The following is a 24,341-nucleotide window of genomic DNA, read 5'->3' on the forward strand; positions in this document are numbered from 1 at the left end:
ATTTCTCAGATACTGTCATATTTTTGCCTCAGGCTAGCCTCAGATAAGGATCTTTCTACCTACAACTTCTAAGTGTCTGGGAACTACCATGCCAGACTTGTCAATTACTTTTGCCCAAAGGGGCCTTAAATCACCAATCCTTCCAATCTCCACCTTCCCAGTGATTGGGATTACAGGTGTGAGCCACTGCACCTGACTAGGAATTGTGTGTGTGTGTGTGTGTGTGTGTGTGTGTGTGTGTGTGTGTATACTGAGGCTTGAACTCAGGGCTTTGTACTCTCATTCTTGATTTTCTTGCTCACAGCTTTACCATGAGCCATATCTCCAGTCTGACTTTTTGCTGGTTAACTGGAGATGGAATATTGCAGACTTTTCTGCCCCAGCCAGCAGAGTGAAGGAGAGGGAAGGGAGAGAATGACACGAAATAGAACTTTCTTTGGCTGTGTTCCACAGCTCCAGAGACTATGAAGTCTGCAGGCCTGGTGCTGGCCTCTGGGGAGCGGGGTGCTACTCCCGGAGGGGTGCAGGGGGCTGGAGGAGGGGAAGACAGACGGGGCACAGGGCCTGGCTGCAGCCCAACCCACTATCACAGTGACTAATCCAATCTCAAAAGAACAAAAGAACGTCATGGATCCTTTTTCTTTTTTCATTGATCCTTCTTACCTAATCGCCTCCTGACATGATTACAGTGGCAACCAGACTGTATCGTGAACTTCAGAGGGAGACAAACCATGTTTAAAGCCACTTTGTGTGCAGAGCTGGGGCTGTGATGGCTGCTGTTTCAAACAGAATGATGAGTTAGGTATAGAATGCGTCCAGTGCAAAGGCCCCTCGTGTGGTAGGGCCTCTCTGAGGACTGAAAAACTACAGCAGGGCTGTAGCCATGAAGAGAAGGGTCCATACCTAAGAGTGAACCAGTGGGAGCCACTGCAGGGCTTGAATGCAACAAAACCAAGGCTCTGTCAGCAATGAAGCATATGCAGATCCAAAAAAAGAATTCATTATATCCCTTCTTCCCACCCTCCCAACCTTGCTTAAAGCTCATTTTCTCATCTCACCCAGTAGCTTCGCATTCAGAAGTAGGCCAACCCAAACCTCGGGGTATCATCCATGAAGTTTTCCTCTTCCTCTCCCTTACCCAGAATCCAATCCATGGCCAAGCCGTGCCTGTTCTACCTTTTAAATATTTCCGTAACCCACTGAATCTACCATTGCCACCAAACTCATGTGACCATCGCATTTGGCAGAATTCCTGGGGCCACTCTGTGTCACTACACAAGTGAGGCTTTCAAAACACAAGTTGGATCCTGCCTCTCTTCCCTACCTTAAGTCCAGAGATCCGGGGTAAATCTGGATTAGTCCCAGCCAGTCATGACAGGTTTATTCCTCCCCTCTCCCCCCATCATTTCTGGTCCCTGAAAAATGTGTGTTTCTTCTGGGGAGTTTCTGAGAAAGGAAATTCTGCACAACAGAAGAGACCCCTGGAAGAAAAGGATACTTTGTTTCTCTAGATGTTCGGTTTGCCTACATCGCGGCAGCCATTTTATTCCCAGCTGCAAAGCGTAATTCTGAAGACCAGAGACGCTGAGTGCCAGCTTACTACACGAGCGAAAGTCTCTTGCCTTCTCAAGTCAAAGGTGGGTGTTTGGCTTGTGAGGCCATAGACTCTCTGCTACTGGGACTTGGCGGCTGAGGTTCCAGAGTCAGGCAGGTCACTGGATGAGTGCCATCCACAGGTTTGAACTAAGAAATAGTGAGTCCCAGTATGTGAACACAAACCTGGGGGGAGGCAATAGGATCAAGAAAAGCCCTAGAAAAGGTTAGTGATTGCAGAAAAGACTGGGAAGAACTGGGCCAGAGAGCTGGGAGGCTTTTACCTTGGTCAGTAAAAAGCAAAACAAAACAAAAAAAAAAACAACGTTATCTTCTTTTTATCCAACGTCAAGGGCATTTAAACCTCCTAAATTGTGTTCACACTGGACCCAAGGAAGAGGCTCAGGACTGTTTTCAGCTAGAGGAGGAAGCCGGATTTCAGAAGCAACTCGGGATTCCCACCAGGAGAGTTGGGCTCCGTGCCATTTAGTAAGTAATTTACCAGAACTTCAGAGGCAACAACAATCAAAGGAACTAGCAAGAAGTGTAAGACGCTGCACGAGGGGTGCCGGGAGTCTGGAAGGGCAGAACCAGGGGGCCGGAGGCCTAGGCGGTGGCCTCGGGGACTAGAGGCTCCTCCCGTCCCGTCCCGAGGGGAGAAAGACAGGCCCGGAGGCCTAAAGCCGATGGCAGCGTTCGCAGGCCGGGGTTGGGGGAGCGAGGCCGGGGCTGCCCTGGAGGCCAGCTTAGGTCTAGGTTTTGTCCGGGAGCCTGGGGCCGGGGACTGTGGGCAATGAAAGGTCACAGGGAAGGGGAAAGCCGGGTCACTCCGAGATCCTACTCTCCGACCCGGATCTGCAGGGTTCTACAGGTTGGGGCGCCACGTCCATCTGTCAGCGCGCCCCGGGCCGCGCAAGAGCCAGGGGTTCGTGTAGTCGTTGATGGAGGAGGAATGGGCGTCTTAGACCTGACGGCGATCCCAGGCTCTCCCGTTCCGGCCGCGGACCCGATGTGGCACCCCGCCCTCGCCGTCGCCGTCCAGCCGGTCCAGCGTGAGGAAGGGAAATACAGCGGTCATAGTCCCTGCCCCGCGCAGCAACCTGCCGACATAAACCTCTCGGTCTCCATGGTGACTGGCGGACGCCGTAGCCAATGGCGTCCCGGCGCTTATTTATTTCCGCCCCATCCTTTCCCCAGGGGCCGACGCTTGTTTGACTGACAGTTCGCTCCTTGCGCTGTTACGTAAGGGGAGGGTCAAGCGCGGCCCCACCCGAGCGGAGCTGATTTGATTGGTAGGCCAAGGCGCTGTTGTTCCCACCCCTCCGGAAGAGCGCTTTTGATAGACAGGTGTGGGAGCCACTTGGAGAGGGGAGACTGGGCGGAAGCGTCCGGGCCGAGGGGCGTGAGAGGGGCGGGGTCTGAAGCTGAGGGAAGGGTAGGGCAGGGCAGGGCGGGGCGGGAGCGGGCAGAGGCTGGGCTGTGGTGCAGTTAGAGATGCTGTCCCGCCGCGGCGGCGTTCGGCAGCCGGGAACTCTGCACTGAAGACACCGGTGTGAGGCGCGGTGCCCTGCCGGCGGGCAGGTATGCAGCCGTCAGAGAGTCCCTAAGCCTGGGCCGCCACCGTCCTCGGGCCCGGCATTTGTCCGCCCGGCCGGCCCTCGGCCCGGCGACGGCGGCCGCGCTGGGACACGGGGGCGGGGCCGGCACCTGTGCGGGTTCGCCGGCACCTGCGGCGCGGCGGGCGCGGACCCCGCCGTCCCGCGGTCTGCAGTCGCTCGGGCCTGCGAGAGGAGGAGGGCCCGGACGGCTCGCGGCGCCCGGGTCCTCCCTCCGGGGCCCCGCCCGCAGGGGAGCGTGAGAAGCGGAGCGGGGCGTCGCTGAGTCCGGGAGGTCTCCCCGCGGCTCCGGGGAGGTTCGCGGGCCCCCGGCGGCCTGGCCCTGGCTGCGAGGCCGCGACCCGGCCGCCGCCCTGCATCACCTCGGGACAGGTTTGTCCGGATTCTCTTCATGCTCCGTGACGGGTTCTGCCCGCGGCGAGGGCGCCTGCCCTGTCACCTGTTCAGCGTGGAATTTCTCGAGCCCGCGTGGGGTGATGGGTTAGCAGCCGTCCCGCCACGCGCAGGCTGAGGCCCCGGCTTCTCTTAGCCCACGCAGCTGTGGGGTATGAAAACAGCCTCGGCGTTTGGTTCTTAGCCGAACCCTGTGGACGAGGATGTGGTCCGTGTTCGTCCTCGGATCGTGCCACGCCGTGTCTTTGGCAGACTGGGCGTCTGATAAATTGTCGTTTTCTGAACGGTGTGCCGCAGTTTGCTCGCACTGAGTTAGTATCGCAGAGCCGGGGGGCCGCGGGTGCTGCCTCTTGCTTGAAAATAACTGGGAGGCGAGTTTCTCATTGGTGTCTTAAGGACAAAGTCATAGGTGACAACGTGTGGGGTTGAAAAGGACTTTTCTAGTAAATTTACAAATCGGGAGGGGGTCACCTCTATACTGCAGAAGTGCAGGTCTAGGCAGGTGTGTTAGATGACAGTGGACAGTCCTGAAAATCAACGTTGTTTTCATTTGGACCAAAAAGGAACATGCCCCACCCATTTTTGATGTCCTATTTTCATGGATTTATAGTCATATTTAAAGACAGATTTACAGAGCTGTTGAATGTAAGTCAACAGGCGAGTGGAAGACCTGATTTAATTACAGGGCAGCATTGTCTCCTGAAAAGCAAACAGTAATAGGCACAAGGATGGGTATGGGAGCGCTGGTACTCACAGGTGGATAGAATATGCTGTTGAGAGAAAACCAATTTACTGCCCGTTAGCGAATGCTGTGCTTCTTGCAAGTGTATGGAGAAATTGCTACGTTTTTACCCTTTTCACCTTGGGTCTTTCTATTGCTATTCAGCCCAGCTGAGTCTGGGGGACCAGAGCAGGGGAAGTCTCTGCTCTTACTGCTGGGTTTGGCTGCTTTTCCTTTGCTTTATTAGTAGTAGTAGTACTGACCCACTTGGTTTTCTGACCTTTGAGACTTGCTTTGTTACCCACTACTTGAGGCTTCCAGTGGAAAATTAGTGTTGAGCAGTATCTAGCCCTTGCACTCCCCTTCTTCCTATGTACTAATAATATTAAGGACAGTTGTTTAAGTGTCTTATCCTGTAAAGAGTTCCAAGACAGGACTCGTGCCCCCCTTTCTCTTCCTACAGACATCAATACATTCTGCAGTCCTTTGCTTCCCCCCCCCCCCCTTATTTCTGTGGCTGATAGCTTTACTGGAGAGAAATTTTTTTTTTTTTTTTTTTTGCGCACCAGTCCTGGGGCTTGGACTCAGGGCCTGAGCACTGTTCCTGGCTTCTCTTTGCTCAAGGCTAGCACTCTGCCACTTGAGCACCACTTCTGGCCGTTTGTATATATGTGGTGTTGAGGAATAGAACCCAGGGCTTCATGTATACAAGGCAAGCACTCTTGCCACTAGGCCATATTCCTAGCCCGAGAGTAATTTTATACTCGACACAACTCATTCAAAACCCTCTTGAACCAGCCACCTTAGATCTCCATGTGCTCCCATGACCCTGGGAACAGTGAGAAAACTTTTCTGTAGACGAGTACAGTGCATTCTAATTCTCATTTCCAGTGAACCACCTAGATACCATGCTAGCAGCAACTCTTGCAGTCCATATCTTCAGACTCTCTGGCATGAAAGCTGAATGGTATCATGAAATATTCTCAATCTTGGCTAGGGATATGGTACACAAATCTTTCCCACAGCCTTATAGAGTTTTACCCTGCAGCCCAGGCTTGCCTCAAATGCAAAATCTTCCTGCCTGTGACCTCCAATGCTGGTATTCCAGGTGTGCCTCACTATACTCAGCTCTGTTGCATAGATTCTTGCAGACATGTAAAGGTACAAGAAAAATTTGAGCCTAGCCGGTGAATGTGGTTCATGCCTGTAATTCTAGTTACTCAGGAGGATGGGATCTGAGGATCATGGTTCAGAGCCAGCCCAGGCAGGAAAGCTCATGAAACTCTTGTCTCCAATTAACCAACAAAAAGCCAGAAGTGGTACTGTAGTTCAAGTGGCAGAGGGCCAGCCTTGAATAAGAGACAGTGCTCAGGCCCTGAGTTCAAGCCCTAACACACACACACGAGCTCAAAGAGGCGGAGGTACAGAAGGAAGTTGCCTGAAAATATTTCCTGAGCTTTTGTAATTAATATTGCATCTCCAGGATATGATTTCGTTTTTAATCATACTTGAAGTTTTAACTGTTAGGGTTGCTATATTTGTGTTTTCTTTCTGGTTTTTGAGGTGCAGTGAGTGCTGAGGACAGAAGAGTTGGATGACACAGACCACTGGATTTTTTGGGGGGAACGCGTTATGAACCCTCTGTGGAGCATGTCTACAAGTTCTGTACGAAAAGTAGGTATAGTTCATAAATGCAGTGAGGAAAGCCATTTTTATTCCTTGTCATAAAAAGTGTCAGAATGAATACTTCCAAAGTCACCTGTTGTCTTAGCAAAATCAACTGGTTTGGATAGTTTAACTTTTATTTGAGAAATAATTACCTTGCTCATTAAAGTCAGTTTCTCAGGATGAGATTGCACATTGAATGAAATTTCTGATAATCATGTTCCTTTAGACTATATTTGCACATGTTGTAGTTTGTTATACATATTTAAAGATTCCATGGTTAGAGAAGCTTTGGAAAAGGTCAGTTCAATATTGGTCAAGTCAGACTTGAAATTTCTTCTAAATAAAATTTCTTTAAGACAAATACGTTTTTCTCTTAGGAAAGCTTAAAGTGTGCAAACAGAAGAAAACAAAAATAGCCCATAATTAATACCTCTAATGATACACCATTGTTATCTTTTTCCTTTTTATGTGCACATAATCCACACTTATCTCACAGACTTGTTTGCCCAGACTGGCTTCAAACTGTGTTCCTCAGATCTCAGCCTCCTAGTGCCTAGTACTACAGGCATGAGCCACTGGTGTGTGGCTGTAATTCACTCTTTTTATATATTGATTTAAACAGCTTTTCATTGGACTGCAGCCTAGGAAGTACAACTAAGATGGCAGATTCGTTTCTGGCTCATTTTGACCTTTTCTTTGACAAAGGATGAGAATTTGCTGCTGATATTACAAACTGGAAATAAACCCATTAGGCACAAGATCAACACAGTGAGAAAATAGCTTCCATTTTTTATTCTGTGCAGATGTTGATGTCAGGTAGTGACTGACCTCCATCACAAACACTATATACTTAGAACTTACTGGTGTCTCTGCTTGTATAGCTTCTGTATAATCAAAGAAGCTTTTCTAGTCTTCCTTAGTTGTCTAATGAGGACTGGGAACCTAACTTTAAATTATGAGGGCTTGGGTTCAACCCCTGCTACCACAAAAACAAACAGTTATCTACTGACTTAGTAGTCACTAGCCTGTGGCCTCTTCTTGGAGGCTAATGCAGTAGTCCTGCCTTATTTGCTCTATGTATGCCTGTTAAAGGGCTTGCCAGTCATCCTGATCATGGTGGTTAGAATGCTTAATCAGGCCCAAGGGGTCACCCAGGTGCCAATGGCTCATGCCTGCAATCCTAGCTACCCAGGAGGCTAAGATCTGAGGATTCCAGTTTGAAGCCAGCCTACCTAGGCAGGAAAGTCCATGAGACTCTTTATTGCCAGTTAACCACCAAAAAGCTGGAAGTGAAGCTGTAGCTCAAGTGGTAGAGCACTATCCTTGAGCAAAGGAGTCTCAGGGACAGCACCCAGGCTTGGAGTTAAAAAGCTCCAGTAGGGGGCTGGGGATATAGCCTAGTGGCAAGAGTGCCTGCCTCGGATACACGAGGCCCTAGGTTCGATTCCCCAGCACCACATATACAGAAAACGGCCAGAAGCGGCGCTGTGGCTCAAGTGGCAGAGTGCTAGCCTTGAGCAGGAAGAAGCCAGGGACAGTGCTCAGGCCCTGAGTCCAAGGCCCAGGACTGGCCAAAAAAAAAAAAAAAAAAAGCTCCAGTAGGGGCTGGGAATATGGCCTAGTGGCAGGAGTGCTTGCCTCATATACGTGAAGCCCTGGGTTCGATTCCCCAGTACCACATATATAGAAAACGACCAGAAGTGGTGCTGTGGCTCAAGTGGCAGAGTGCTAGCCTTGAGCGGGAAGAAGCCAGGGACAGTGCTCAGGCCCTGAGCCCAAGGCCCAGGACTGGCCAAAAAAAAAAAAAAAAAAGCTCCAGTAGGGGCTGGGAATATGGCCTAGTGGCAAGAGTGCTTGCCTCATATACATGAAGCCCTGGGTTCGATTCCCCAGTACCACATATATAGAAAACGACCAGAAGTGGTGCTGTGGCTCAAGTGGCAGAGTGCTAGCCTTGAGCAAAAAGAAGCCAGGGACAGTGCTCAGGCCCTGAGTTCAAGGCCCAGGACTGGCAAAAAAAAAGCTCCAGTACCAGAAAAACAAAACATAGGGAGCTAGGAATGTGGCTTACTGGTAGAGTGCTTGTCTAGCATGCATGAAGCTCTGGGTTCCATTCTTTTTTTTTCAAATTTTTATTATCAAACTGATGTACCTGGGTTCCATTCTTTAGTACTTCATAAACAGAAAGAGCCAGTAGTGGTGCCTGTGACTCAAGTGGTCGAGTGCTAGCCTTGAGCAAAAGAAGTCCAGGCCCTGAGTTCAAGCCCCAGGACTGGCAAAAACAAACAACAAAAACAATATAGGAGGTCATGGAGTGAACAATACTATACTCTATGCTTTTTTTGTACTCTGTTATTTAAGAATTATCCTAACAAATATTCTGAATAATTTCATCTTGAATAGAGATCTGATGGTGAAGAGAAGATATTGACAGGAGATGTGAAAAACAGTCCTCCACGAACTGCACCAAAAAAACAGCTGCCTTCTATTCCCAAAAATGCTTTGCCTATAACAAAGCCAACATCGCCTGCCCCAGCAACACAGTCAACAAATGGCACACATGCTTCTTATGGACCCTTCTATCTGGAGTATTCTCTCCTTGCAGAATTGTAAGTTCTTGACAGGCTACTGGGTTCAGTTTGAATGACCCTTTGAAGGAGAAAAATGAAATTTGATGAATTTAATCTTGAAATTCAAACTCATTCCTTTCTTGCTCCATTTTGAGTTTAAGAAGATGAAACTAAGTTTTATGGAAAACCTACAGCAACTCAAGAACTTGGTAACTTAATATTGGTGTGAAGTAGCATTTCACCTCTAAGAAGCTTCATTGGACAGTAGCAGAGAGGCAATTTTTTTCTTTCTTGGAACGGACCCATTAGAAGATTGGGTTCCATTTTGGTTACCTCAAAGGAGGCATGCTAAAGACAAAGGAGATCATTCCAGTAGGGAGCAGAGGTTTAGAAAACCAGACTTCAGAAAGAACTGGAACTGCTGGATGGGAGTATACTTAAAGCTGTTTTCATAACTGAAGGTCTGTTATTAGGAATATGACTTCTTTGGCATGACTTCCAAGGCAGGGCTTTGCACTGATAGAGAGTTGAGGGTTTGGCATTATGTAGGTAAGCCACAGAAGTCTGCACCTGCATTGAAGTGCCTATCCCCAGACAGGGAGGACCTGAGCACCAGTGCAGAGTTGTTAACATGGTGCTTGTGATGATAAGATAACAAGAGTGATAACATGGTGCTTGATGCAGAGAGGCAGAATGTAGAGTTGTTAGTGATAACATGGTGCTTGATGCAGAGAGGCAGAATGGATTCAGGTGGCATTTGTTTTGATTATTTCTTAAAGAGACAAAGTCTGGAGAATCAGTTCTTCCCTCACTTAAAAATCCCTCAGTGTTAGCTAGGTCCCCATGGCTCACACATGTTATCTTAGCTACTGAGGAGTCTGAGATCTGAGGATTGTAGTTTAAAGCCAGCCTGGGCAGGAAAGTCTGTGAGACTATCGCCAGTTAACCACCAGAAATGAAGCTATGATTTTAAAAGTGGTAGACCAGTAGCCTTGAGCGGAAAAAGCTACAGGACAGCATCAGGCCCTGAGGTTCAAGCCCCATGATGACCAAAAAAAAAACCCATTGCCTGTGTGTTGGTTACTGTAAAAGCATCCTGGGTGCCTCCCTCAGTGTACTATTGTGATAATGGTCACAGGGTCTGAGGTCCCAGTGTAATTGGCAGGGTATGATGATGTAGTGATGGTCCTTTCAGCTTTATAATGGAGGTCTTGTGCTTGAGGCTGGGCAGTGAGCAGGACAGGCTTCTATTGTGATTAAGTCTGCTGTGTGCTACAACACGAAATTAATTGCCTTTGCTGGCAAACCTCACTGTAGTTAGATATCTAGCCATGCTGCTATTGACATGCTGAACTTCAATGACTTCAAAATGGAATAAATGACTTGGAAATGCTTAAAAATAAATGTGTTGGGGGCTGGGGATATGGCTTAGTGGCAAGAGTGCCTGCCTCATATACATGAGGCCCTGGGTTTGATTCCCCAGCACATATACAGAAAATGGCCAGAAGTGGCGCTGTGGCTCAAGTGGCAGAGTGCTAGCCTTGAGCAAAAAGAAGCCAGGGACAGTGCTCAGGCCCTGAGTCCAAGACCCAGGACTGGCCAAAAAATAAATAAATAAATAAATAAATGTGTTGGCAGTTAGGCAATAAATACAGGCCCAATAAAAGGCTTCTTAGGACTGGCAAATGAGTGTGTTTCAAGGTTGAGCCACAACTCAGCTTCACTTACCAGGAATAGCACAATTGTTGTCAGTTGGTCACTAGGTCCCAGGAAAGCCTTTATCAGGATATTTGCCTTGTCTTAGTGCTGACACCCACTGTTCCCTACTCTAACAAGGCCCTCAGAGTTCAAGAGTCTTGAGTTAGGAGCCGAATACAGTGTGAACACACATGATGCCTATCTTCAAGCAACACCACATACCTAAACACTGCCCTCTGTCATGGGATCTGGGAGTCAGACTCAAAAGGAAAACTAAGTGATGGGATAAATTAATTTTTATTAATATATCTAAACTGCTAAAATTGGTATATATTTCTGAAGCCCAAAAGGGAACTGTGTTTCATTAATAGTAAAAACAATCTTGAATATATGTGAGCTCTGTCACAAGGTCGCTCATCCTTTGTTGATCTGGCTCTCTTGGGTTTCTCTAGGTGTTGGTTACTAAGCTGGTAAGTGATGGTGATCTAGTCTGTTTCCAGAGTTGTGGCAGGGGAGAGACTGATGACTTGGGGACCAATCAGCTTCCCCTTGAGGGATGACTCCTTGGAGAGTGTGAATTTTTTGATTTATCTGTGTCTTTGACATCATATAGTTAATATGCTGCTTTCTTTTTAGTACCTTGGTTGTGAAGCAGAAGTTACCAGGCGTCTATGTGCAGCCATCTTACCGTTCCGCATTAAGTAAGATAAGGATTCACTCTGAATTTTTTGCATAGTTGGTTGTGTATTTAGGCCTTTACCACGTTGATTTTTTTTTCCTACAGTGTGGTTTGGAGTGATATTCATACGGCATGGGCTTTATCAAGATGGTGTGTTCAAGTTCACAGTTTACATCCCTGATAACTATCCAGATGGAGACTGTCCAGTGAGTAGGAGATACAGTCTGACCTCATTTGTGGGGCTCCATTCTCTGGTGGAATTAAAGGGCCTATAGATTTCTTGGTTCTTTTCCTCACCTAGCCAGTTTCCCAAGAAGTTTGTTTTCCCTGTAGTAGGAGGTTTTGATGCTTCTTTGCATCTTCTGTGAACTGTAATCTGCCTGTAGCTTCTTTTTCTTCCTTTTCTGCTTGGGTTTGTGTGGCAGTTCTCACTGTGACTGGGAACCATCCTCAAAGGATGGTCACTTTAGTTTTATAGGATAGTGACTAGTTAACCTGTCTCATGGCAGCTCTGTAACTTTAAACAGCATAACTGCTAAATTGTCTTGAGGCTTTTTTAACGACTACTATCTCTAGGGACTTAATAATAAGCACTACTACCTCCACTAAAGGACCTGTCTCTTTAAATACAGCGCTTGGTGTTTGATATTCCTGTCTTCCACCCGCTAGTTGATCCCACCTCAGGTGAACTGGATGTGAAGAGAGCATTTGCAAAATGGAGGTTAGTATATCATGTTCCTTCCATGACATTTGATGGCAGGAGTGAGCTTCTGTAATCACACCCTGTTTCTCTTCAGGCGGAACCATAATCATATTTGGCAAGTTCTAATGTATGCCAGGAGAGTTTTCTACAAGATTGATACAACAAGCCCCCTAAACCCAGAGGCTGCAGTGCTGTATGTAGCTTTCGTTATTTAAGATAAAGGTTAAAATGCAGCTAAGTATACTAAGTTGGTAACTTTATCTAAATGTTTAATACAGATATGAAAAGGATGTTCATCTTTTTAAAAGTAAAGTGGTCGACAGTGTTAAGGTGTGTACTGCTCGCTTGTTTGACCAGCCTAAAATTGAAGACCCCTATGCGATTAGGTAAGTGGCACACCATCTAGATAAACTAGGCTTTGCAGTTCATTTTCCAGTGACCTTAGAATGAGGACTTCAAAGGAATGTACATTCTGTTAGCCAACAGCCTATCTAACTCAATTTCTAATACTTCCTGGGCTCTTTCCTTTAAAAACCCTTGCAGTGTTTGCACATTGTGTCAACAGCAGGATATCTAGGTGACTTTAGCTTCCTGAGGACCTTGTAATGTGTTCATTCATCTGTGAGGACTTCTCAGGAGGCAGTTGTAGCTGCTGCTCTCAAACCACTGGAACCCTGCAGACATTCTGACCTGGGGAGGGGAGGGAAACTGAGTGTGGCAGGTGTCTGTAGCACTACTGTTTGATCTTGGAGAAGAGCAGCTGGAGGAGCTGGTGATTTCATTCTCTGGTGGCCTTTCTACTACCGGGAAGGGAGCATAGTGTAAGTGCTACAACATGGGTTTAATAAGTGAATGCTTAGCTTTAGCAAGACCCAGAACGATTACTGTCTAACTGTGCCTTGTTTTCTTCATCTTTAAATGATAGTATTTCAGGGTCTGATGTGAGGGTTGAAGAGATAAACCAGTCTAAGAGAAAGTTATATGGAAAAAAAAATCAATTAGATGACATCTAAAAACACACATGTTGGCTTACTAGAGTGCTAGATGTTAGCTAGAAAGCCAAGCGAGATTGGAGGCCCTGAGCTCAAGCTCCAGTAATGAGCACATACATACACACAAAACAAAAACAAAAATTAAAAACATACATATTGAGAGCTGACTAAAGATTATTCTTTAAAAGTATGCCTGGCTAGGGATATGGCCTAGTGGTAGAGTGCTTGCCTCATACACATGAAGCCCTGGGTTCAATTCCTCAGCACCACATATATAGAAAAGGCCAGAAGTGGCACTGTGGCTCAAGTGGCAAAGTGCTAGCCTTGATAAGAGAGAAGCCAGGGACAGTGCTCAGGCCTTGAGTTCAAGGCCCAGGACTGGCAAAAAAATAAGGATAAAAGTATTCCTCATTTTTATTAGAATTGTCTTTTTATTTTTAAAAAGTGGGTGTTATGGGCTGGGAATATGGCCTAGTGGCAAGAGCACTTGCCTCCTACACATGAAGCTCTCGGTTCGATTCCCCAGCACCACATATATGGAAAATGGCCAGAAGGGGCGCTGTGGCTCAGGTGGTAGAGTGCTACCCTTGAGCGGGAAGAAGCCAGGGACAGTGCTCAGGCCCTGAGTCCAAGGCCCAGGACTGGCAAAAAAAAAAAAAAAGTGGGTGTTATATTGATTTAGAAAGCTACAAACTGCTTTTAATACTTTCTGTCCCTAAAGCTTTTCTCCGTGGAATCCTTCTGTACACGATGAAGCCAGAGAGAAGATGCTGACTCAGAAAGTAAGTCAATAACCAACTCTGAAATGGTTTACTCCCTGTTTCTTCTCTAAAATGTCTTCATTGGAAACAATACAGATAATGTTTTGGGAATGAGTCTTTCCAATCCTGAACTCTCCTCACCAATCCTTTTTAATGTCTTTTTTTGATTGTGCCTAGAAGAAGCCTGAAGAACAGCACAATAAAAGTGTTCATGTTGCTGGCCTGTCATGGGTAAAGCCTGGTTCAGTACAGCCTTTCAGTAAAGAAGAGAAAACAGTAGCAACTTAAAAGCTGGTGATTCTGGTGCACCATGCACTTTCCTGCTGGACTCTGGCCTAATTAAAGCTGAACAATGGCAAGGACGGCCTGAAGAGTAAACCATGTGAACTGTGACTGGGTATCAGTGTCTTCATGTACGCATTGGTTCTATCCGCAGGTTGTGGAAGCCTCTCGTTAAGAAATGCGTTACTTCTGTCAGAAGTGTCTTAGGGTGGTTATTCAGTACAGTACTCCAAATTATTGGGGACCTTGAGACTTAAGTATTTTTCTGAATATAATGCTAAAGGTAAGTTGCATTTGTTTAAACTAATAGAGCAGATGGGAAATTGGCACTACTTGTTTTTAAATTGCTCGTGTTGGTTGTACAGTTTAGGATATAGAAAGGATGGATATAGAGACAGAGAGCTTGGCACTTTCAAGTGGAAAATAGTTCGAATTTCAGTCTTGAACCTACTGTCTTACTGACTTATAAACAGGTCTCTGAGAAACATTAGAAAAGTGAGTGGAATTCAGAATGCTTGTTAATAGGTGTTTTTTTTTTAAGGCAAATTACTGTATTTTTATGGTAGAAAGAAGAAAATGTTAAAACAGTTTCTAATGAAGTCAGATATTTAAATGATGAATGACTAATGTGTTCGGTAGAGACAAAATAAACCAATAAATGATTGTTCCTTGTCATTTATGCAGGAAACTAAATGCCTTTTCTTAATATAATTAAGCAGATTAATTTATAAATGCTTTATTGAAAAATACACTTATTTTCATATAAAATTACAGTAGCAGTTTAGTTCTTGAGAGGCTTTATAAATAGTTCTGCTGAACACTACTTGAATAGTGTAAGTTCCTTATTTCCTTTAGAACATTATGAAGTTACCTGGTAACTTTGTTTATATTGATTCAATTTACAATTGAATTTTCTCCCTAATAAGATTACTGCTGGATCAATAGTGATTAATAAAGGTATATATAGATAATTCAGTAGCTGTTAAATACTTTTCTAACTTAATATAAATGGCACTATGAACTAATAAAAATCTAAATTCTCCAATCTATGAGGAACAGAGCCAAAGGTATTATATATGTCTTTTTGGATAACTACATGCTAAAGGAAGAGGTCATACTTTTTCATATGAGTCCCCTAGCTCAATTTAAAAATCTTTTCTTAGTCAGCTGATGCCCCCTATATAACAATAACAAAAAAACACTGGAGAATTTAAAGTACATGCCCAAAAGGTGGCTCTGGGGCATTAACAATTTTATAAAAGTACAAAAGCATTCAAGAAAATATTGGCTGTTTAGCCTAGAAGTTTTGTACTTAATAGTTCACATTGTAGAAAGTGCCATCACAAATATGTAGCAAAATCTGGGTTACAAAATCACACATTTTACCACCCTAAAGTGCCGCCACATACACAGGTTCACTGAGCCATTGCACAGCTTTCACCAACAAGGGAGGGGAAAGTGCATAAAGGGAGCGGGAGACTTAGGCTGGGGACCTAGAACCTCCGTTGTCTTCTACTTCGTGAACGTAAAAATCTCACTCTTACCAAGTGTGCTTGGAACAAATCAGCTTTCCTTACGTAAGGACTAGTGCTGAGCATAAGCAGGCAGGAATGAATTTGAAATACGGTTCCTCTGCTGAGCAGAGACCTCTTGTGAGTTCATTACATTCTCTGTAGTATTTGTAAAAGTTTGTCAGAGTTAAAAGTCATTGGACTCTGAGAAGTGCTGATACTAAGCACTAAATGGAAGAGGAAAAGGCAGTTGGGATAAATAAAAATATCCTAAGGATATTGGAAGGAATAAAATCTGTTTCACCAAAATATCCCTTCCCATTTCTAACAGGCTGCAATTATTTGGTGAGATTAAAGAAAAGGCCTGTGGCATCTAGCATGCATCTGACTAGCAGCAGTGAACTATACTGCTGAACAGCTGGTGCAAAGACGCTTTCAACAGCACAGACTAACCTCAGTGGGAACCTCGGTCATTAGCTACATCTTGGAGACGGCGTAATAGAGCAGAATGATTTTCTGGGCAGATTCTTTTTGCTGGTGATTCACTTCCATCATCCAAGATAATCCCTCTCTTTTTTGTTGGAGTTTCTCCTGTCCTTATCATACTGTTGATTTCTCTTAGTCTCTATGGTGGGAGAAAAAAACGGATAGAAAAACTTTACAATGCTAATGCATGTAACTCAGTATTGTCAAAGAATCTTAAATGAGTTAAGCAGTTTACCTCGAAGAATTACCTCAAAGAAGTGCTAAATAATACATCCTGTCAGCTTCCCTTTTCAGCTGGCTGAGGTGGAACATTTCGATTTTGTAAACAGGCTTCATAGGTGATTTTTAATATACTGTACATATCTTCAGTGTAGGAGCGTTCACAAAATTACACTAGTACTGAGGCTTGAACTCAGGGCTTGGGCATTGTCCCTTAGCTTTCTTGCTCAAGGCTGTGTTCTACCACTTGAGCCACAGCTCTACCACTGGCTTTTTGCTGGTTAATTGGAGGTAAGAATCACAGAGTTTCCCGCTCAGGCTGGGCTTCCAAATGTGATTCTCAGATCTTAGTCTCCTGAGGAGCTAGTATTTCACTGAGGAGCCACTGGTGCCTGGTTAAATTTATGACTTTTTAAAGACAGCTATAGAGCAGCACACTGCAATGCCATGTTTTAATATCACTCACATATCCTTATTTTAAAAATAGCAGGACTGGGGATATGGCCTAGTGGCAAATAGTGTTTGTCGCCTATACATGAGGCCCTGGGTTCAATTCCCCAGCACCACATATACAGAAAACAGCCAGAAGTGGCGCTGTGGCTCAAGTGGTAGAGTGCTAGCCTTGAGCAAAAAGAAGCCAGGGACAGTGCTCAGGCCCTAAGTCCAAGCCCCAGAACTGGCAAAAAAAAAAAAAAAAAAATAGCAGTAGTTCATCTGGGTACCCGTGGTTCACATCTGTAATCCTACTTCAATCCGGAGGATTGAGGTTTGAAGCCAGCCCAGGCAGAAAAGTCCAAAAGACTCCATCTCCAATTAACTACAAAATAGGGCCAGAGGGGCATGGGCTCAAGTTCCAGCAACCCACCCCAGCCAGTGCAAGGCCCCTAGTTAAGGCCCCAGTACTGCCCCCATTACCCTTGCAGCATCACTTCACTGTATTTTTTTCTGCCTTCTGTAAAGTGTTAAACGCATTTTCTAGAAGCCCATCTCAAACAGAATTTTTGTAGGGAAGTTTTAATTCTCTGAGGTATCCACTGAAGGTAATGAATATTAGAAAGCACTGACTAATTCTGTTACCCTGGGGACAATTCAGACACTATTTAAATTTGTGTGCTCTGGCTTTGATGAGGAGCCTGGATGGGAGAAAGGCTCTGCCATAATACAAGGAGCTCTTCTGTGCCTTCTCCAGTCTGCTGTCATTCTTTAGTAGTTTGTTGGTTATAATTTTAATGTTTTCATAGGGAAACCTGGGTGAGGTACACAAAAGCCTATTGAGAATATTCATGTACATTTAGTACAGGAAATTTCAAGCATGGAGGAATAGGAACACTAAATTCTGACATGTAAGTCATCATTACACATCAGTGACCAGTTGCCCTTTAAAAAATAGGGGCTGGGAATATGGCCTAGTGGTAGAGTGCTTGCCTCGCATACATGAAGCACTGGGTTCGATTCCTCAGCACCACATATATAGAAAAAGCCAGAAGTGGTGCTGTGGCTCAGGAGGTAGAGCATTAGCCTTGGGCAAAAAGAGGCCAGGGACAGTGCCCAGGCCCTGAGTTCAAGCCCCAGGACTGGACAAAACTTTCTAAGAAAGTTGTATTAGCATAAATTGTCCACAGGGGCTTCACTGATTTTACAACATGCATATAATATACTTTGGTCAAATTCACTCCATTCCTCTTAACCCCTCTTCCTTCCCCCCTTAATCATTTTTTTTACCCTTCTTCCACGTATTGCCCCCCTCCAGAGGTCTCCCTTTTACCATCTGTCATATTTATAATAATCGTTTGCTTCCCTTCCCCTCTCCCTTTCTTCTTTCAAGCCCAGGGACTCATGTATACCAGGTGAGTCCTCTACCACTGAACTATCCCCCGGCCTATCATTTTTAATCCTTTTTTTTTTTTGCCAGTCCTGGGCCTTGAACTCAGGGCCTGAGCACTGTCCCTGACTTCTTTTTGCTCAAGGCTAGCACACTGCCATTTGAGCCACAGTGCCACTTCTGGCCATTTTCTATATATGTAGTGCTGAGGAATCGAACCCAGGGCTTCACGTATACGAGGCAAGCACTCTTTCTACTAAGCCATATTCCCAGCCCATCATTTTTATTCTTTACTTTGAAATAATAAACATCTGAGATAGATAAAGATATCATGTTCCTTTTGATTAACATGTAGTTTCACAACTTTTTCTTTTTGGAGATACTGGTGTTTGAACTGTAGTCCTTGTAGTTGCTATTCAAGCATACCACTGAACTATATCTCCAGTTCCCTTTTTTTTTTTTTTGCACTTTTTGAGATATGATTGTATAATTGTACAATCTGATATAACAAATTATAGACACGTTTCTATATAATATATGCTTAGAACTTTTTTTTTAGGGACTCGAATTCAGAGCCTGGGTGCTGTCCCTGAGCCACCTTTTGCTCAAGGCTAGGGCTCTATCATTTGCGTTATAGCTCCACTTCCAGCTTTTTTGGTACTTTAGTGGAGATAAGTCTCAGAGACTTTCCTGCCCAGGCTGGCCTCAAATTACAATCCTCAGATCTCAGCTTCCTGAATAGTTAGGATTACAAGCATGAGCCACTGACCACCTGGCTTAGATATCTTAGTACACACAGCATATTGATGAACTTTGTGATGGCAATTCTATTATGTATAAGTTACATATGGCATTCTGTCATAATTCATTTATACATAGCATAGTATAAGCATGTATATTTTTGGTGGTCAGGACTTAAAAGCTTGCTAGACTATACTTAAAAAAATGTGTATTAATTCTGGAGCTTGAATTTGGACTGAGGGCTGTCCATGAGCTTTTTGTGCCCAAGGCTATTGCTTTACCACTTGAGCCACAGTTCCACTTTCTAGCTCCTTTTGGTAGTTAATGGGAGATAAGTCTCCTGGATTTTCCTGCTTCAAACCACAATCCTCATATCAGCCCCGAGTAGCAAGGATTACAGGCGTCAACCACAAGCACCTGGTCTGGCCATTCCTTTTTGTTTCCCTTTGTTTCTGGGATGACAGGCACATGCCGCTGTGCCAGCCATGCTCTGATTATTTCTCATTAGGTAGGCCATCCTGGACTGTGAATTTCATATCTGTGCTTCCCATCATAGCTAGGATGACAGGCATGCAGTACTCTGCACAGCCTTTTCTACTGAGGTGATGTGTCATGAACGTTTTTGCCTGAGCTGGCCTGGAACAAACCATTTCAGTCTCCTTAGCTGGGATGACAGGTGTGTGCCACTATATCTAGCTATTGTTAAGATGAGTTCTTGCAAACATTTGGATTAGGCTGTCATCAAACCATTTTCTTTGATTTTTGCCTCCCAAGTATCTAGGATTACAGGCATGAACCACTAGCACCTGGCCATTTGTAAGTGGTTAATCCAAAATGAAATTAGTATAGAATAATCTGGTGATATTATGCAAGCAGGATTCACAACCCCTGTGGTGGCTGCTTAACCTTTTTTGGCTGGTCCTGAGACTTGAACCCAGGGCCTGGGTACTGTCCCTGGGTTTCTTTTTGCTCAAGGCTAATACACTGCCATTTGAGCCATAGTGCCACTTCCAGCCTTTTCTGATTATTTATTGGAGATAAGAGTTTCCTAGATCTCAGCCTCCTGATTAGGATTACTAGAATGAGCCACCAGGGCCCAGCTTTGCTTAACGTTAGTAACCCAAAATACATTTTCCATCATTAAGGTTTAAATAAAGATTTCATCTTTCTTAGTGTATAGTTCTCCATGTTTTGACAAATATCTCTGTAAAACTACAGTACATAAAACATTTTCTTTATTCAGAAAATTCCTTCAATGCCCTCTTATGATCGCTACATACCCTCAAGCAACCACTGGTGATTCCTGTCTCTACAATTTGCCTTTTCTGGAACATCACAGAAATAGAATCATGTACTAAGTAGCTTACTGATTTTAGTGTATTTCACTTTAGTACTTATGCATTCGTGGGGGAGAAAGAGACAGTACTAGGTGTGAACTCAGCCATGTGCTTGATAGGCACTCTATCACTGAGTCATGCCTCCTCACCTTTCTTGAACTTTTTTTTGGTGGCACTGGAGTAGTTTGAACTCGGCCTCCCACTTGGCAGTAGCTCTACTGCTTGAGGTCTTAGTTGTGAAGTGGGTGTAACTTTTCTGCCTCCACAGGCCTCAAACTATGATCTTCCAGTAAGTAGAATTTTAGATGTGAGCCACTGTCATCCAGATGAATGGTTTTTGTATTTTTATTACATTCTCTACTGTACTGCAAGTTAATCCATTAAGCAGTTTAAGAGTATTTCAGAAGTTATTTTTGGTGATTAAGAATAAGGTGATTAGGGCTGGGAATATGGCCTAGTGGCAAGAGTGCCTGCCTCATATACATGAGGCCCTGGGTTCGATTCCCCAGCACCACATATACAGAAAATGGCCAGAAGTGGCGCTGTGGCTCAAGTGGTAGAGTGCTAGCCTTGAGCAAAAAGAAGCCAGGGACAGTGCTCAGGCCCTGAGTCCAAGCCCCAGGACTGGCAAAAAAAAAAAAAGAAAGAATAAGGTGATTAGAAGTGGAACTGTGGCTCAAGCAGTAAATGCTAGCCTTGAACACAAATCTCAAAAACAGCACCTAGGTCCTAAGTCCAAGCCCCCAGGACTGGCAACAACAAAAAAAGTTACCATAAACATTTATTCATCCTCTGTGGACAGAAGTTTTTACTTGGCAAATACCTAGGAATGAGATTATTGGTTGTAAATTTATGTTCAACCTTAGAATGAACTGCCAAACTGTCTTGCCAAGTTGCTAGAGACCATTCTGTATATAAAGGTATCAGTTGGTCTAGAACTGTTACTATACAGAATTTTAGCCATTTGACAGGCAGGTAAAAAGTGTGTTTAAATCTATTGCTAACATTTACATTTGGCAGTCTGTTTTTCCATTTGATTTTGAGTTTGTTAAATATTATGTGTATCTGTGTGTGTATCCTTGATCAGGTAATATGATTTGTAAATATTTCCTTAGTCTGTGGCTTTTAAACAGAAAAAAATTCTTTTTGTAATATTGCAGCATGAACTCAGGGGCTCATGCAAGTCATTGGAGGCCAACTCCAGGCCTAGAATTTATTTTTTTTTTATTTTTGGTACAGGAGCTTGACTGGTCTCAGGGCCTTATACTCACTTGACTTGCTGATGGCTGGTACTCTACCATTTGAGCTATGCCTCTAGGTTGGTATTTTGCTGGCCAATTTTTTTTTTTTTTTTTTTTTTTTTTTTTTTTTTTTTTTTTTTTTGGCCAGTCCTGGGCCTTGGACTCAGGGCCTGAGCACTGTCCCTGGCTTCTTCCCGCTCAAGGCTAGTACTCTGCCACTTGAGCCACAGCGCCGCTTCTGGCCGTTTTCTGTATATGTGGTGCTGGGGAATTGAACCTAGGGCCTCGTGTATCCGAGGCAGGCACTCTTGCCACTAGGCTATATCCCCAGCCCCTTGCTGGCCAATTTTTGATGAGGTCTTATGGATTTTTCTGGCCAGGACAATTTTGAACTGCAGTCCTCCAGATGCTAGCTTCCTGAATAGTTAGGATTATAGGCATGAGCCACTGATGTCCAGAAACTAAAACAATTTTGAAACAGTTTGAGGAATCACACTATCTGACTTCAAGATTTTAGATAAGGCAAAAGACAAGTGTAGTATTGATGGAAGTATAGACAATCTATGCGAGGTCCAGATGTAGACCATGTATATTTGGTCAGTGGAGTTCAGAGGCACAAAGGGAAAAAGCTAAAGTGTTGAAGGCCCTATAGCTCCAGTAGTAACACCCACATACACACAGAATTGTTCCTTATTTATTGTAGTTCCTTTGCTTTTTTCATATAAATTTTAGAATCAGTTATACAATTAATTAGGACAGAAATTACCTTGTTTTCCAATTTATAAACATTTTTTCAGGCCTTTATTTCTTTCACTCCTTTTAATTTCTGATCTATGTATAAAAATTTGATTATCGTACTGCATTTTAATTTTGCATACTGGTTGTATAATCTTATTAGTTCCAGTAACTTTTGTAGGTTCTTTGTGGTTAAATTGGATATAAAATTTGATATGCCTTCTTTATTTTGCCTTATAGTAGAACCTCCAGGTCCAGTGTTGAACAGGAGAAATAAGAGTGGACATACTTACTTTACTCCTGATCTTAGGGAAAAGAATTCCATGTTTTACCATTAGGGATGATGATGTCTGTAGGTATTTTGGCAAACTTACATTATTAACTTCTCTCAGGAAGTTCTCTGGGAATTTTTACAGATTTGCAGATTTTCAGACATTTTCTTCAACTATTAAAGTATCTGTTTTCATTTTATACATTTTGAATAGAAATGACATTTCCTAAACGTTTGATAAAGCTTATTAGTCAAGCCAAAGCTTGGCTTCAGTTTTGGAAAAAAAAAAGGGTTTTAAACTAGAAATTTATTTCTAGGGCTCTATGTTCTTGAATTAGGTCTCCCAAGGCATTTATCTTCATCTGTATTGTCACATTTACTGATAAAAAGTTACGTCAACACTTTGGGCACATATTTTTTCCTAACAAGTCTATACAATGTACCAAAAATATTTATCCCTGTTTTGTTTCAGTGATTTTTTTTTTTAGTTGAAATCTGAGGCTACTAATTTGACATTAAGTGTTTAGTGCTATAATTCTTCCCTTTTAGCACTGCTTTAGCTGCATCCCACAGTTTTAATGTTTTGGGTTCTTATTTTTGTCTAATACTTTGAAATTTCTCGTGTTTTCTGATCCATAGAAATTTGTGACTTAGCTTCCAAAAATTAGTGTTTCCAGATATCATTCCCATTAATAATTTAATACCATTGTGTCCAGAGAAAATACATTCTTGGAATCCTTTAGAGTTTACCAGTGGAATGTAACTGGTAGAGCCACTTGCCTAAGATGCTCAAGTCACTTGAGTTCAGTACCCAGTAACAACAGAGAGACTTCTCTTTCAGTCCAGAATGTGTGGTGTATGTCTATAAATGTTCCAGGCACACTTGGAGTGTCCTAGAAAATGTCAGACAGCTTGCTTAATAATGTTCCTTTTATATCCTTACTGATACATCTATGCCTACTTTAAGATGTTGAATCTCTTCATTGATACTATAGTTTGCTATGAAATCTAATTTTTCTGCACTTACTAATATAGCTAATCAAACTTTTTCATCCTTTTTAAAACAAGTCTTATCAAGATGTAATTCACATACCATATAATTTACTCATTTACAGTTTCCAGCTCCATGGTTTTTGGCTTACTCCCAGAGTTGTGCAACTAGCACAGTTTTTACCACCCCAAAAGAAAACTGTCCATTAGTGGAACTTATTTTATTCTCTAGGTTAGCCACTAATCTCCTTTCTTACAAATTTGCCCTTTCTGAACATTTCACATGGATAGAATCTCATGTATTTCTTTCAAGGTCTATCCTTACGGAGGCATACAATAGTGCATTTCTCCTTTGTATTGTTATTGTGTGAATAGAGTTTTTTTACTTATCACCAACTGAACGTTCAGGAAAAGTATCCTGGTTTACTCTTGATTTTTGTCCTGACAAAACTGTTTACTATATTACTATAGCTCTTTCCTTTTTTTAATTGGTGCTACTAGGGACTGAACTCAGGGCCTATGTCACTCTTTCCAGCACTTTCTTGAGCTAGCTTATGACTCCAATTTATCTCCTTTGTTTAATACTTGTACATTTCTATTTTTTAGGAAATTCTATGGCCAGACAAGCAATAGTATATATTATCTTTTAGTTTTTCAAATTTCACTTAAACCCTGAAGGAATTAAGGAATTGTCTGGCTACCACTTTGCCTCTTGAAGCATCACCTCTGACATAATTCACTGTCACCAGTAAAATAATTTAGAAAAGCCTTCAAACATTGAAGTTTACATTTCAATTTTGTTCACTGTTCCATAAAGTATTTTTTTAATTTAATATTTGGGGGGGGCAGTCCTGGGCCTTGAACTCAGGGCCTGAGCACTGTCCCTGGTTTTTTGTTTTTGCTCAAGGCTAGCATTCTGCCACTTGAGCTACAGTGCCACTTCTGGCCACTTTCTATACATGTGGTGCTGAGGAATTGAACCCAGGGCTTCATGTATACAAGGCAAGTACCCTTGCCACAAGGCCATATTCCCAGCCCCTTGTTCACTGTTCTAATACTACCTTTTTTATCCCACTGTTATCATACATGGAATGGTCAAAGATCACACATAGCATTTGGTTGTCAGGCTTTTTATCCCCTACCTACAGATGCTTTATATGATGCCCAGTGATCTAGCCTTTTGCCTCAATGACAAAACAACTGTCCCTTAACTGCTTTTCCTTGGATATACTCCCACATTCCAGCAGCTTCCTCACTTTTCACCATGAAGCCTCTCAAGTTTCTCTTCCATTGTGCAAGGCCATGTAAACCT

General features: G+C 43.5%; 2 protein-coding genes across 8 annotated transcripts in view; one reads left to right on the top strand and one right to left on the bottom strand.

The window, feature by feature from the left end:
- The first annotated feature begins 2,741 nt into the window (after positions 1-2,741).
- On the top strand, positions 2,742-14,369 carry LOC125358459 (AKT interacting protein). Of its 6 annotated transcripts, none has more exons than XM_048355598.1 (10): positions 2,742-2,940; positions 5,887-5,997; positions 8,395-8,600; positions 10,896-10,960; positions 11,044-11,144; positions 11,571-11,659; positions 11,736-11,834; positions 11,920-12,027; positions 13,355-13,415; positions 13,572-14,369. In XM_048355598.1, exons 2-10 carry the CDS (start codon positions 5,956-5,958, stop codon positions 13,680-13,682), a joined length of 882 nt encoding a protein of 293 aa, XP_048211555.1. In that variant the 5' UTR covers positions 2,742-2,940; positions 5,887-5,955; the 3' UTR covers positions 13,683-14,369. The 6 variants fall into 6 exon arrangements, with proteins under 6 accessions (XP_048211555.1, XP_048211556.1, XP_048211553.1 ...); XM_048355599.1 differs by having other exon boundaries at positions 5,893-5,997; XM_048355596.1 differs by lacking the exon at positions 2,742-2,940 and adding an exon at positions 3,046-3,145.
- Positions 14,370-14,396: 27 nt separating this feature from the next.
- Rbl2 (RB transcriptional corepressor like 2) overlaps positions 14,397-24,341 on the bottom strand; it is a 61,575-nt gene continuing 51,630 nt past the window's right edge. For both annotated transcript variants that reach the window (XM_048355594.1, XM_048355593.1), the window contains one exon: positions 14,397-15,812. In XM_048355594.1, coding sequence (XP_048211551.1) covers positions 15,642-15,812 — 171 coding nt within the window. In that variant the 3' untranslated portion in view covers positions 14,397-15,641. The remainder of the gene's footprint in view (positions 15,813-24,341) is intronic.

The sequence above is a fragment of the Perognathus longimembris genome, chromosome 10, assembly GCF_023159225.1.
Source record: "Perognathus longimembris pacificus isolate PPM17 chromosome 10, ASM2315922v1, whole genome shotgun sequence".
NCBI lineage: Eukaryota > Metazoa > Chordata > Mammalia > Rodentia > Heteromyidae > Perognathus > Perognathus longimembris.

Bases quoted from the DNA above. Each gene is read 5' to 3' on its own strand.
- LOC125358459 (XM_048355598.1), top strand. From the start codon at position 5,956: ATGAACCCTCTGTGGAGCATGTCTACAAGTTCTGTACGAAAA. The intron at 11,145-11,570 runs GTGAGTAGGAGA...CTTTAAATACAG, and splicing joins ATCCAGATGGAGACTGTCCA to CGCTTGGTGTTTGATATTCC. The intron at 13,416-13,571 runs GTAAGTCAATAA...GATTGTGCCTAG, and splicing joins AGAAGATGCTGACTCAGAAA to AAGAAGCCTGAAGAACAGCA.